Here is a 15,664-nt window from a genome sequence, read left to right on the forward strand (position 1 = left end):
CCCCCCCCCCCCGGGTCCCCAGTCTCGATTCCAGTTCCACCCCCTCATCCCCACCCCCTCTACCCCGGTCCCTAGCCTCTCTTCCAGATCCACCCCCCGTCCCCTTCCAGATCCACACATCCCCCCTCCGCCCCCTTCCCTGGGTCCCCAGCCTTGCTTCCAGATCCCACTTAGTGGGTTCCAGGAAGGAGGAGGTGACAACGACTACGGTGACGATCCTGCAGTGGAAGCCATCTCTTCTCCAGGGTCTGGGGGTGTGTGCAGCCTACCTGGAGGAGGAGGAAAAGGAGGGGACATCGGGGTTGTTGCCTAGTATATAAACGGCTTGAAGAAGGGAGCTGGTTGCTACAGATTAATTAGACTGCTACTAAAAAATGCAAATCTGTAGCCCTTCTCCCTTGCCTGCCTATATGGGAGAGTTGGCAGTTCAGCCTGTATTCTCCATCCCTGCCTGTTAGGGTAGAGATCTCTGATCTATCTCACCTGTCATTGCACTTCTCTAGTAAGGTGGGAAGCCCATCCTGTCTGTCAGTCAGCCAGTGTCAGTCACTAAGCTTTGGGGAGACACAGACTTTTAACAGTTCCTGCCCTCTAGAAGAGTACACTTTAATTGGGGAAGACAACATGTAAATTAGGTAGAAGGTATGTACAGATTTAATCCAACCCCTCATATTACATAGTTGAATTACAATTGAAGCTTTAGTGTCTTAAATTGTTAATAACTCTTAAAATGGTCCTGTAAAATTCAGTAAATCCATTTTTTAATGCAGTTTGTGCACAGTATGGCACATAACATGCTTGCTTCAGGAGTGAACAGATTACCTTATTATGTCTTGGCCTTGGCAGAAGAGCACCAGTGAGGTTTTTTGCCAATATATAATGCCCTCAGCCATCCTATTCTGTGTTAGTAAGGAAAACACCTGCAGAGGCCTTATTTTTTTCCCCAGATTTGGATTTTTAATAAAATTCCAGTTTTTTTTGTTTTTGTTGATTTTTTTTTAATTTAGAAAGAGATTTATTTTGAAAACTTTAGTGTCTAAATTTGTAATATGTATATATTGTATATATATAATATGTATGTAATATATATATAGATACACACATTCTTGAAATAGGCTTTAGACATGTTTAGTAAATTTAGAGTTTTGAAGGTATTTGCATAGATCTTCTAATTATTTTATAGATAAGGAACTGAGATGTGGTCTCAGTGACCTCTGTCCAAGATCACACAGGTTTAAATAGCAGAGAAGCTCTTTCTCAGGATCCAGTGTGAGCTTTCCACCACATTTGTGTCCTCAGGCCAGTGGAATTTTAATGCTCCCTTAATTCTGTGTTCTAATTCTAGTAGTCTGTTAGTACTCTGTTTTTGTGGTAGGAGGCTGCCTTGGGTTATTTTCTTGCCTAAGGTAAAATTATGTTTTGTATACATTTTGTGACAATTTATTGGTATTTTCTTACTGGTTTAATCTAACATACACAGCCCAAGAAACTGCTTTAATCAGCTTTTGCCTTCGTTGTGCTTGTCATCTGACATTAAATCATACTGTTTTTCCCAGTGACTGAACATGCTTTAGTGAGAAGTATCTTTAAGGAGGCCATCTTCCATATTTGGGAAAAAAAAAAGAAATTTTCTTCTAGTACTTTCTGACAAGGTAGAATTCAACAAAGCAGAAGAACAAAGCCTCTTATATGAGGCATGGTTAAAAGAACTAGATTCTTTGTCTAAAGAAGAGATAAAGAATTATCAGAAAGTTGCCATCTTTAGGTATATGGAAGAGGGATTAGATGAATTTGGTGTTTCTTTAAAGGTCAGAACTAGAACATGATACATGAATATTACCAAGGTGGATTGCAGTTCATAGAAATATAAGAAATGACTTTCTAGCAATTGTAACTCTTAGCAATGGAACAGAGTGTCTTGAACTGAATATCTTGTTAAGTAGTGAGCTCCCTATCACTACAGATATCCAAAAATAGAGGCTAGATGGCTAATCAGTAATATAATAGAAGGGAATCCTGCTTTGCATAGATTTAGTAATTAATAACATCTTTTTCAACTATAAGATTTTATGTTTCTAAGAATTTTTAAGATTGAAATTCTAGCCCCTGAAGATCTTCAGTATCACTCATAAGAACCAAAATAAGTTTCTGGAAGGAGTTGTGGTAGCAACAGTAAGGATTTGAGCCTGGAATCTAGTTATGGGGATGTTTCCCCAGGAAGGGTATAAAGGTTAATAGTTATAGAGAAAAGATAAAAAGATGAAGTAATGAAGATGGACGTTTATCTGACTATTATCTGTTCATGACATCATTTAATTCTCTCTGCTACTTTTTGTGGTATTCCAAGACTGATGATAGAGAACTTTTTGTAAGAGATGTAAGAGAACTTTTTGACATGTTGTCTCTGCCCTGGTTAATGCCTAAATGATGGAAATTACAGTGAAAAGGAATGTACTAAAAATGATGGTGATGGTAATGAAGAAAAAATATTTATTGAGTACTTTCTATGTGCAAAGCACTTGGTCATTTTCCTTTCTCTGCCATTGGTAAAGATCCAGGATAAGTCATACTTTCACCATAATATTGTCTAAGGATATTCTGGGTAGAAGTCTGATTATGATGTGTTTAGGAAGAAAAGACTGCAAAAAACACAGAGTTGTCTAAAGAGACCATAAATGGATGCCCTGGGAACTCTAATTAATGTAGCTTTCTGAAAAACATTAGTAGGAGATGGAATCAAGAGCAGGTAACAGTATTAATACAAAAGTATTCTGTAGTGTTTGAAGAACAGTGTCAGAACTCCATTGGTTATAATCCTTTTTTACAACTTGACTAATGTTTAATGTCAAGGTATTTGTAGATCCTATATTTGATTGCATGCCCCCATGTGGGGGAGGCAGGGAGGAGGAGACAGAGGAGGAAAAAATTTGAAACTCAAGGGATTGTGGAACTAAATGTTGTAAACTAAAAGTAAATAAATACATTTAAAAAAAATTTTTTAAAAAGAAGCTTCCTTTCTCATGGTATGGATAGTAAACATATGGAGGTCATAAATTTGAGTGACACAGCCACTCTGAATTGACATGGTTCTAAAACGTATTTAAGCTTTCTCATTGTTTTTGTTCACCCAGTCAGAACTTAGGTTCTGGCTCCATGTACATATATCTGCTAACTTTAAGGGAGTAAATGATAAAAATGTAAAAGAAAAAATTAGTGTCAGAAGTATTAAAATTCAGATTGTCAGCAAGCATTTATTAAGCACCAATGTTCTAGGAGTGTACTAGATGTGGTGATACAAAGACCACTTTTGTAGGTTTGAAAGTCAATTGGATATATTTGCAAAGTTGAGATGAGATATTTTATAATGGCTGTAATACTGAAATGATGGATGAGTAGGCAAGTCCCTCAAATCATATCCCTTCTGTCATTCTTTAACTATGTTCATTAAGTACCAGATATAGATATATATTATCACTAGTCTCTTGCTCCTACTACTTAGTTTCTAGTCTTATATCTAGAAAAATTAAATTTAGAAATTCCTGCTTTAGTGAGTATACTGTATTTAAGTTTGTGTCACTTTCTGTTGGTATAAACACCATTCTCAGGTTTCATATTTCCTGTTGGTACCACCACAATCCATTTACTATTTATTCTGGCTCTGTTAACATACTTATTAAGTTTTTATTTTTTTAAGTCTGCTTCTGTCATACCAAGCATAGCTAGACTTTCTATGGACTAGGAACCACTTTCCATGTATCAGGAACCTGAAAATGATCCTAGGCTATTTGTACCTATGCAGTCTGGGCAGTTCCCCTCAATTTTCTCAGTACTTCAATTTATGTTATTTTAACATAATTGTTAAACTGAAAAAAGTGGTGTGATAAGTGTAGATTAAGGAACCATCAAAATCAGGAAAACCTGCATTTAAAACCACCCCTAGACAAGTCACTTGATTGCTCAGTGACCAAGGAAATTCAGTTTTCTTACAACATAACATGCATTGGTAGTAAAAAATTATCTCCCAGGGGATGCATACACCATTAAAATCACAGGTCTAGGCCAAAAAATTTGTGTTTATATGTATGTATATATACATTATGTGTATACTTATGTTTACATGTGCCACATAGTTCTGCTTTACCTGGAGGAAAATGTTTTATTTCCAAAATACCTTTCCTATTTTGAATCTTTTTTTCTTGCAGAATATAGGTCTGGGCATGTCTGCCTTTCAATCCTTACCCATATGTGTCTGTTTCCTCTGTAGCAACTTTGTAATGCATACCTTTAAGATACATATGTAGTATGTGCTGCTTTGGAGAACCTGGGGAAAGGGAGTAGAGGGTAAATCAAGAAAACCTGTATTAGTCCCCTTTAAAGGACATCGTTTTTAGGGAATCTAGGAAAAGAAGAAAAATGGTGGGAGTAAAGAATCTAGTATGTAGTATCTATAAGCCAGATGTCATGGTTGACTCCTGGATTCCACAGGAAAGGGAAAGAAGAGGTATGTGGAAGGCAGTTTATGGTTTCCTACTATTATAATTTTAGTATAGGGGTAGTAGTAGGGATTAGCATTATGAAGATAATTTGAGCATAGTGAACACTTCTCTGGATCCTTTCCAATATCCCAGAGGGTCTATGATCTCATCAATATGTAGGCACTTCCTCCAGTAATGCAGAGTAATCCACATCTGCCCATCTGTTGAACTTTGTATCCCTTTGCAACTATCACAAGTTGTCTACCTCGGTCTACCTTTTGAAATAGAGGTGAGAAATTTGCTGGTATTTAAACTGTAACCAAATTAACCTTTTGTGTTTCCTTTTTAGGTGTCTTGGGGAATGAGTTTAGTGTGTTAAGATCACCAGAATCTGTTGTTTTCCGAGATGGAAAATGGCCAATACCCGGAGATCGAATTCCAGATGTGGCTGCATTATCCATGGGCTTTTCTGTGGAAGAAGTATGTATGCCTTCAAAAATATTTGAAAGTATTTAAAATTACTTTTGTTGGTTTTTACTAAAATCAGTCAATTTATCAGCAGATGGTTATATGACTTCCATTCAGATTATATACATAGGAATATTACAATGTAAGTTTCCATTTCTGGAAAACTTAAGTTTGGCTTTGTTGCCAAATAATATTATTTTAGATCTCAGTCTATAAAAGAGGCTACATCTACATAGAAAATTAAATAGGAAATGTAGTGATTGGTAAATTAGAGATGTTGGAGTTAATTTTCAAAATTGCTAATAATTATGGATGTTTTACTTTTGTCTTTGTATATCCTTGCTTATGCAAAATGCTTAATAAATGTTTCAGCTGAATGTACTTTTAATTGGTTTTGCTGTTTTAAAGTTGTTTATAATAGATTTTTAAAAGCTATCTTTGACTCACTATCAATAGGCCTTGCAATTTGATTTGGTTTTCCAATACTGCTGATGGATTAATAAATCATTACTGTACCTGTTTTTCTGTAGTCCCTAAAACATTGACTCTTTCCATCTTAGCATCATTTCCAATTTGCTGGGTTTGGGAAATCAATCTTTCAGATAGTTGTTAATTTGCAATTCTTTTAAAAAGTATTCTTATTTTTTTTAATCATTTGTTCCTATGTTTTCATCACTTGGGAATGTCGTTTGGTCTTATATAGTTACTACACGCATATATATATATATATGTGTAATATATATACATATGTGTGTGTGTGTGTGTATATATATATATATATATACACCCTTATTATTTTCTAAAATAAAAATGTTTATTTTTAGTTTACATCATTCATTTCCACAAGATTTTGAGTTAAAATTTTCTCTCCATCTTTCCCCTACCCACCATCCCAAAACAGTGATCCCACTGTGTACTCCCTCCCCCAATCTGTTCTCTCCTAAATCTTCCCCCATGTCCCCTCTGACTTTCTGGTAGGGAAAGATGGATCTCCATACCCCAGTGCCTGTATATCTTATTTCCCAGTTGCATGTAAAAAAAAAAATTTTTTTTTTTTTTGCTTTTTGGAGGGCAGTTGGGGTTAAGTGACTTGCCCAAAGTCACATGGCTAATAATTGTGTGAAGTATCTGAGGCCAGATTTGAACTCAGGTCCTCCTGACTCCAGGGCCAGTGCTCTATTCACTGTGCCACCTAGCTGCCCAATAATATTTTTTTTAAATATTTGATTTTACAACTTTGAATTCCAGATTCTTTCCCTTCCTCCCTCATCACCCACCCTTACTGGGAAGATAAGCAATTGAATATAGGTTGTGAATGTGTAGTTACGCAAAGCATTTCCATAGTGGATATATTGGGAAAGGCTAACTATATTTCCCTCCATCCTATCCCACCCCCCACTAGTTCTGTTCTTTACTTTGACCTTGTCCCTTTTCAAAAGTGTGTGCTTCTAACTACTCTCCCCCCCAACCTGCCCTGCCCTCCATCCTCCCACCTCTCATCCCCTTTCCCCCTACTCTACTGTCCTGTAGGGCGAGATACCCAATTTAGTATACACTCTTATTATTGATGTGGGATTTATCCCAGAGTCAACATCCAAATGCAGTCAGACCTGATTTGTCAGAGCTAAGATCAGAATTTAGGAAAAAGAAAAATATATAGTTTATGATTAAAAAGATTTAACTTTGAATTATTTAAATAAGTTATTGAAGTTCAGAAGTGGGAGATGGACAACAGGCATAAACACCAATGAATAGTTTTATCCACAAGTTAAGCCAATGTAAATTAATTTTCATAACAAGAATATTGAAAGAGTTCAGAAAATGCATTTGTTAGCAAACAACTTACTTACCAAATAGAAATGGCTGCCAATGACAAGGTTGAAATATAAACTTCATAATATCTTATGAAGAAGGATGATTATCATCTTTTAAAGGAGAAAGAAGCAGTAGAGGTTAAAACTAGTTTGAAGAAAGTTTGGCAAGATACCAAGCAAAATAAAGTCATCTCAAGGACATTCAAGGGTGAAAATGAAAAGCATACTACTACAAATGGAGGGAAAATGGACCCTCCAGGTCACATCTACTAACTGTGGAGTGCCTCCCAAGGCTCTGTCTTAGGCGCTTTTCTCATCTCTCTCCATACTGTTTTGCTTGGTGATCCCATCAGCTTCCATGGGTTTATTTATCATCTTTATGCAAATGATTCTCATATCTATATAACTGACCCTATGTCCAGTTTTGCATCACTGGCTGCCTGTTAGACATCTCATGCTACATGTCCCAAAGACATCTCATTCAAATTCAGAACAGAACTCGAAGTTCTCCCCAAACTCTCCCCTCTTCCAGACTTTCTTATTACTGGAATTACCTTTTTCCCCATCACCCAGCTTCTCAAGCTTGGTGTCATCTTCAACTCCTTACTTACCCTTACCCTACATCTCCCATTTGTTGCTAAATCTAGTCATTTCTACTTTTACAGCATCTTGCATACACATTCCCTTCTCTCCACTTATACAGCCACCACCCAAGTGCAGGTTCTCATCATTTCCCACCAGACAGTTACAATAACGATCTAGTTAAAGTATCTTATCACTTCAGTTCATCTTCAGCTCAACTGCCTAAGTGATCTTCCTAGAACATAGGCCTGACTGCCACTCCTTTATTCAATAAACTACAGTCATTCCCTATTACTTTGAGGATTAAATATATAATTCGCAATTTAGATTTTAAAGTTCTTCATAACCTGGGCCTTTCCTATCTTATGCCTTACATCAGCCCACTTTTTCTATTTTTAACCCTTCCTTCTGCTCCTTGCACATAATACTCTTAGCTAAGGACTCCCGTTTCTTTTTCTTCGTTGTCCCCCATGTCTTCAATGTTCTCTTTCCTCATCTCTACCTCCTGACTCCCTTGGGCTTTGCTCAAATCCCACACTCTGCAAAAGGTCATTCACAGCCCCTCTGACTGCTAGTGTCTTTCAGAGATTACTTCCTAATTGTTTGCATGTTGTCTTTCCCTACTTCCTTAAGGACAAGCACTTTGTTTTTATCTTTTACTGTATCTTCAGTGATTAGCAAAGTGCCTGACATGAAGTAAGCAATTAATAAATGCTTATTGACTTTTTTGTTTAAAAAAAAAGTATTTACAAATCTGTTTAAACAAATTTTTTCTATATCAGGGATAGTGGAAGCACCAAACTTGTATCACATTCCCTGAAGTGAAAATAGAGGAGGGAGAAATGGCTCTAAAAAAAATAAAAGATGGTAAAAACAGCCAGATTGAACCAAGTAGATATCCATATTAGAGGTGATATATTGAGGGACCAATATTCAAGGTAACTGAGGGTAGGGGAAGATATCAAAAGTGTGAGGGAAAGCTTAGACCCTATGAATGTCCCGCAAAAAGGAGACCAAGAGAAGAACATAAGTAATGGTCTGCATTCGTGCCTTCTCGACTATACACATTGTATCTGTGTGTTATCATACACAAATTGAGGGCATCTTTGATGAGGGCACTAATAGTGAACCAGCAGACTTTGACAAACAGTATTCAACAACACATCAAATCATTGTCATTTTGGAATTAACTGAAAGAGAACCTAAGATCTGACGGTATTCACTCCTGATTACAAAAAATCATTTGATTCATTAGAAAAACTTGCTGCCTTACAAGTACTTGTACAAGATCTCTTGTCTGCACCATGTGCATTCAAGATTTCTTGGAAGATATAATAACAGAATAACCCATTTAGTGACTCTCTAATAATAAACATCAGGTGAAGCATAAAAGAGGAATATATATGATTGTCAGAGATATTACCACTGTTAATAGGAGATTCAGCACAGAATGCAGGTTAAGGAGGGATTTCTTGTGGTTAATCAGATCCTCCAGATCTTCATATTTGTGAATACTACCATACTGATTGTATCAGTTTAGCCCCTAAGACTTTGCTGAGCCTCATGGAAAAGATATGATTACTCAAAGGAGTTTGGAATGTCTGTTCACATAGGAAAGACCAAGTGGATAAAGACTGTTGCTCATATTTCAGCAAGAATTTGGATGGAAATCTTAGAGAACTTGTCCCCTGTGTTTGTATTTGAGAGAGATGGTACAGATGGGAAATGAGCTGGGCATAGAGTTGAAAAGCGGGGGAGGAGAGCAGGCTAGATCAATTTCAGGAAATTACTGAGTTCTTTTTACTGACCCCATGCTTTCCATGAAAGTAAAGACCCAGCTTTTCATTGATTTATTTGTTACATTTTAAATCCCAAGTTATCTCCCTCCCAACCTCGAATTAGAGGCCAGCATTTGCTATAGACATATGGGGAATCATAATACATACTTCAATCACTCACACACACACACACACACACACCCATATATCAGTTCTTTCTCTGGAGGTGGATAGCATTTTCCTTATAATTCCTTTGTAGTTGATTTGAATGTTCATATTACTCAGAATAGCTTAGTCATTCACAGTTACTATTTGAACAGTATTCCTGTTACTGTATACAATATTCTCTTGCTTCTGCTCATTTCACTCTGCAGTATTTCATGCAAGTCTTTCCATGTTTGCTAGAACCAACCTACTCATCATGTCTTACAACATAGTATTCCATCACATCTGATTTTTCAGTATTAATCTTTTATTAGTGTTGTTCTATGGCAGCAAGACATGGAACATCACTACTTCCAAAGAATGAAAGATGAGTGTCACACAAAGGGCAACATGGAGGTGCATGGAAGATGTGAGCAGGCTATAAAATACAGTTATGGATATGACACCTATGTTCCTGTCCTATATATAGGTATTTATACCATAAAGCTGTGTATTTCCAACTACCTATTTTCATAGCTTAAATATGTACCTTCCTACCCTCAAAGTCCCTCCTTTTTCCTCTCTCTTGCCAGCCATATTTGACAAATTTACCACCTTTAACTCCAGGCAAAACTATTCTTTGATGTCAGTTTAAGAAAAATGGCAGAACATGTTTAAGTGCAAATTTATGATTATAAATTTTCTGATTTGACTAAAAATGTTATTGAAGCTTCTAAGTTGTATTGGCTATCTTTACTCTAGGCTTTTTGTTGTTTGTTTTTTTTTAACAGGGCTCTTAGTCCAAAAAGAATTTATTTGAATGATTTTATTGTTTTGTTTATTTACTTTTAAAATTTGTTATCATTATTTAATGCTGTCAGAAGTTACTTTATTAGTGGAAGTTTTCCTCCCACTTATTAAGAAATCCCAATACCTTTTCATTCTATCCTCATATGTGTTCCCCCATAAATTGTTCATAGAGTCCTACCTAATGTATTGGGAGACTTTTCTCTTCCTCTCTAAATTCTTATGAATTTAGAGAGGAAGAGAAAAGTTCTCATTACATAATTAGCTATTTCTTTTTCCAATCATATACGTTTCTCTATGTGCTTTGTCTGTTGCTTCTCATGTACAATTACAATCATTGTAACAATTACATTATAAGTAATACAATGTAATCTGTGCCTACCATGTTTTTTCCTTTGAAGGGGAAGAATGATCAAAAGATCAGTTTGATGGGGAAGAGAATATTTTCACTTAGAGAATAAGGTTATGATTTAGAATTTGAAAATCCCTTAATGTATTTATTGTCTGCAAATCTTTCTTTATCTTGTAGATCAGACTGCCCTCTCTTTTTTCCTTTTAATATTTTAGTTTCTATGGAAGATGAGCAAGGAACAAGAAGGTGATGATAAAACTCAAAATAGCATCTCATTAAATAAGGGCCTTGTGTGATTGTAATACACACTGTACGTACTAATACAATTTGTGGGTTTTCTGAAAATTTCACTTCCACTGTTAAAAAATGTTACATTTTTTTTAAAGATGTTTTGGAGGAAACTTGCTTAAGTTGAAAATTAAGCCTTATTTTATACTTTTAAATATTTAGGATCTTTCATGGCCTGGACTTGCTGTGGGCAACTTATTCCACCGTCCTCGAGCTACTGTTTTAGTGACGGTGAAGGGAGTGGACAGTTTGGGTTTACTCAAGAATGGTGTTGTTTCATATCCTCTTGAGAATGTGAGTATTTCAGAAGATTGATTTTTGACTTTTTTTTTTAAGAATTGTCGCTCAGTGCTTTTGTTTACCTTTTTGTGTGTGTGTGTGTGTGACTTTTTAGCATATAGCTATTTCCTTATGTTTGTTTTAATAAGTTGAATAATATGAGAAAGTTACCTTCTTTTTTCATAAAAAAATTACATAAATTATAAATAAACTTGATGAGCTCCAGATTTCTTGGATCTTACTGTGTCGTTGTGGGCAGAGTAGCCTTTGATTATATGAACAGGAAGAATTCTCCCCTCATTTCTAAGGAATAGGTCCTAAAGAAGTCAGGGAGAAGAGCTGGGGAAACATTCATTTTTTTTGTTATGGAGACATTGCCCACCAACTCTGGTTAGAATTTTGCCTCCGTACTTTTTTGTATGTGTTGTTTAGTTATTTTTTCAGCTTCAGCAAAAGAGTTCAAGAAGAAGCTGCCAAGAGTGTGTGATGGAGTAAACTCTACAGCTTAAAGAGGAACATAAACCTACATGTTTAGATGTTGTGGTAGGCTGAAGGAAACTGGTTATAGCTGAATACTTTTAAAAGATACTTACACTCATCTTCTTATAAAATTATATTGCATCTTGGATTAGAGAAAAAAAATTAAATTTCATTTAGTTTATATTGAACATAGAGAGGCAGAATTATCAGGGAGGTTCAATTCCTTTGATATTTCCTGTGTGTCATGGAGAAGTCACTTACGTCTTCAAGCCTCATGCAATTCTGTAAAATCTAATTTCTAGACTGCTAAAGAGTACTGAAGTCATAGGATCTGAATTCAGATCCCTGCTCTGTGACCTGGAGCAAATCATTTAACCTCTCTAGACCTTAGTTTCATCATCTATAAAATGAGGAAGTTGGCTAAATGACCTCCCCAGCCTCTCCTATGATTCTCAGTTTATGGTTGTAATCTTCATTAGGTGGAGAGAAGTCCTGCACTGGCCTTACAAAATTTACTGGCCCTTGATCAGGGAATGACTGGCCATTTGGGGTCAGTGTCAGCAGTGGAGACAATCTACTAGGTTGGGAAGGAATAGTAATGTATTCAGTAATCCTTTAGTAGTTGCTTGTTGATTGATTAGAATGATAGGACACCTGAATTTGGACAAGGTGATGTATATTTATATCCTGTCTCAGATATTTATTAGCTGTGTTCTTCTGTGAATATCACTTATCTTCTCAGGACATCAGTTTTCCTAATCTGTAAAAGAAGGGGATCAGACTTGATTTCGTAGGCCCCTTCTAATGCTGAGTCTATGAGTTAATGGCATTTCCTAAGGAAGTAGTGACTTGGGAATCTTGAGTTTCTGCTTTTGTAGATAAAAGTTTCACAAACACAATAGTCACCCTAATAATAAACTTTTAAAATTCTTATCTAAATTATTTTTCTCTTTTGGTAAAAATTTTAAAATAAAGTATTACTCTTGTATCCTAGGCGGTTCCTTTCAGTCTTGACAGTGTTGCAAATTCTATCCATACTTTTTTTTCTGAGGAAACACCTGTAGTTTTGCAGTTGGCTCCTAGTGAAGAAGTAAGTAATGTACTTTTAAAAACAAAAATTGCCTTCTCTCTTCAAACTTGTTTTTTATCTTCATTTTTTCAAAAAGTATTTTAATTGTAAACTTGACCATACTCAATAGAGACCCATATGTAAAGTCTGTATGGAAAAAAATCAGATTTCTGTCATCTGTTTAACAAAAATATGTACTTTATCATTAAGAAATCTCAGACTTGGGGCGGCCAGGTAGCACAGCGAGTAAGAGCACGGGCTCCAGTGTTGAGAAGACCTGGAGATCAAATCCCAAGCTCAGACACTTAGCACCCACCCAGAAACACCTGACCGTGTAACCTTGAGCAAGTTACTTAACCCCAATTGCTTAGGGGTGGCCAGGTGGCTCAGCGAGTAAGAGCACCGGCTCCAGTGTCGGGATGACCTGGATCAAATCCGGGCTCAGATACTCAGCACCACACCCAAAAATAATAACTGGCCGTGTAACCTTGAGCAAGTTACTTAACCCTGATTGCTTTAAAAAAAAAAAAAGAAATCTCAGACTTTCCTACCTTGATTATAAACTAAAAACAACTGTTACTTGCACTGTATATGTATTTAAATGAATCTACAGTGTGTGGATGAGCTTTAAATGTCTTGTTTCAGAGAGTGTATATGGTGGGGAAAGCAAATGCCGTATTTGAAGACCTTTCAGTCACTCTGCGTCAGCTGCGCAATCGTCTGTTCCAGGATAACTCCATTCTTAGCTCTCTGCCCCTTAATTCTCTGAGCAGGAACAATGATGTAAGTGGCTCTGAGAGATAATGAATGAACAATGCTCTTCATTTTTCCCTTCTTTTACATTGCTGAATTGAGGATAAACTTGGAATGTGGATGAATGATGAACAAGAAAACATATTCTCTCTTCAAAATTTTGGTTATAGTCATTAGTATCACATTCAGGTATGAAGGTTGTCACCTGTTTTTAAAGTTTGAGAATATAGTGGCTGTCTATCCTTGCCACTGGTTGCCATATTTTTCTAGTTCGTTCAGGACATTACAGCAGTGGAGACAATCTAAGCACAGCCCCTTCTTACCTTTATCTACCAAGCCAGCCAACCTCTGACTCAAGCCTCAACTACATTATATTCACATATGCATACCATGCCTCTTAGGTCTAAACATGGCCAGCATCCTTCATGTAACTAATTAAAAATTGGCAAAGACTTGTAATATAGAGATGCAGACTGAACCTGTGATTTCACTTTTATAGGGAACTCTTTGGTGAGGGGAAATTCCCTCTAACTAATTCAGATTAGCACCTCCTGTGCAATTTATAGACTATATTAGAAAGTTGCCTAAAGTACTTAAGAGACCTGAAGTCACACAGCTAGTATGTGTCAGAGGCAAGATTTGAACCCAAGTGTTCCTGGCTCTGATGCCACCTCTCCCTCCTATAACATACTGCCTCTCATATTCTAATAAGAAAACAAATTTGGGGGGCGGCCAGATAGCGCAGTGAGTAAGAGCACCAGCCCCAGAGACGGGAGACCTGGGATCAGTTCCAGCCTCAAATACTTAACACCCACACAAAATAACTGACTGTGTAACCTTGAGCAAGTTACTTAACCCCAATTGCTTTAAAAAAAAACAAAAAACAAATTTGGATTGCTCTGGTATCTTGGTGCATTTGTGATTAATAGTGTTTTAGAGTGATGTGATTTTTAATCATTAATATTTAGGTCATTCATTTTACTTAGAATGTTTACTGTGCATTTGAAAATTATCTTTAAGGGATATATTCTATAAATGATCATTATACAGATCCATCCCTGCTTTGAATATGCTGATGTTATTAACTTTGGTTATTTTCAATGTATTCTACAGAATAAAAATTCACAGTAGGTTGATGCTGTTTGTGTGTGACACATACACATATATTTTTCCTTATTAAATAGCAAACATGAGTCTCAGTTGACACATTTTCTGCTAAAGTGAAAACTAATACTGATTTTATTTTGGTCTTCTAGGTTGATTTGCTGTTTCTTTCTGAACTACAAATTCTACGTGATATTTCAAGTTTGGTAAGCAGGCAACTTTGATGTTAAAAGAAAACTTATTAAAATACCCAGTTTTTCCCTTCATATTCCAGAAGGTAATTTTCAAGAAAGTCTCTAAAAGATTGGTGGTGAATGATTAGGAAAACTGATTGGAATATGTGATTTAACATACCTGATAAAATCTCTTTAAAACTGTCATTGGTTTTATGTCTGAAGTTAGCACAGGTTTGGATAGAATTTGTATATGCATTATACTTATATTAATATATATTATTCATATCATGTATTTATGTGTGTATTTATGTTGTTTTTTTAGAGGGGGGAAGGCAAGGCAATTGGGGTTTAAATGACTTGCCCAAGGTCACACAGCTAGTAAGTGTGTCAAGTGTCTGAGACCAAGTTTGAATTTAGGTCCTCTTGACCCTAGGGCAGGTATACTATTCACTGCACCACCTAGCTAACCCTGTTTATGTATTTTTTTAACTGTCCCTGTGATTTCATCAGTCTAGGGAGCTCCCAGTTAAGAACTAAACAGTGCCTGAGACACAACCTAAAAGTGATTTTACTTGGGCTATGTGACCACTGTTTGTCAAGTAGTAGAACTCAAACACAGACTCTTAAGACCAGCTCTCTGGACACTATGCATGTTACCTCTTATGTGTTTAGGTGTATGTCTTAATTAAATAGCTGGTCTGTTAGATTTTTAGCAATGAGGCCAGGATATACATTTCCCCCACTTTGACCTCAGCAGCAGTTTGCATGCTTTTGACCTCTTTTCTTTTTTCCAAATTCTTACAACAAACCAAGTGGATAGTTTGCAAGGTAGCTAAGTAGCCCCCTCTATAACTTAGAAGTGATTAAGGCAGTGATATTCCCCCACTACTACACCATGGTGCCACTTACATGAACATGAGGGCAAATAAACCAAGTCTTCCTCATGTTTTCATAGCAAATCAGTGGCAAAATTAGAGGTACAATTACCAAGCATTCTCTTTATCCTATTCTGTTCTCTTGAATAACTATCATTGCGTGCGCACGCGCGCACACACACACACACACACACACACACACACACACACACACACACAC

The 15,664-nt window shown here is 36.4% G+C and overlaps 1 protein-coding gene across 1 annotated transcript in view; it reads left to right on the forward strand.

Moving 5' to 3' along the window:
• The window catches only part of ATP6AP2 (ATPase H+ transporting accessory protein 2), a 25,666-nt gene that overhangs the window by 640 nt on the left and 9,362 nt on the right, over window positions 1-15,664 (forward strand). The window contains exons 2-6 of the mRNA XM_069065703.1: window positions 4,825-4,955; window positions 10,871-11,002; window positions 12,462-12,557; window positions 13,182-13,319; window positions 14,546-14,599. Of these exons, the coding sequence (XP_068921804.1) occupies window positions 4,825-4,955; window positions 10,871-11,002; window positions 12,462-12,557; window positions 13,182-13,319; window positions 14,546-14,599 (551 nt within the window). The remainder of the gene's footprint in view (window positions 1-4,824; window positions 4,956-10,870; window positions 11,003-12,461; window positions 12,558-13,181; window positions 13,320-14,545; window positions 14,600-15,664) is intronic.

Source organism: Petaurus breviceps, unplaced genomic scaffold (genome assembly GCF_028583685.1).
Source record: "Petaurus breviceps papuanus isolate PSGF00001 unplaced genomic scaffold, PetGlider_PUasm1.0 90700, whole genome shotgun sequence".
In the NCBI taxonomy this organism is placed as follows: domain Eukaryota; kingdom Metazoa; phylum Chordata; class Mammalia; order Diprotodontia; family Petauridae; genus Petaurus; species Petaurus breviceps.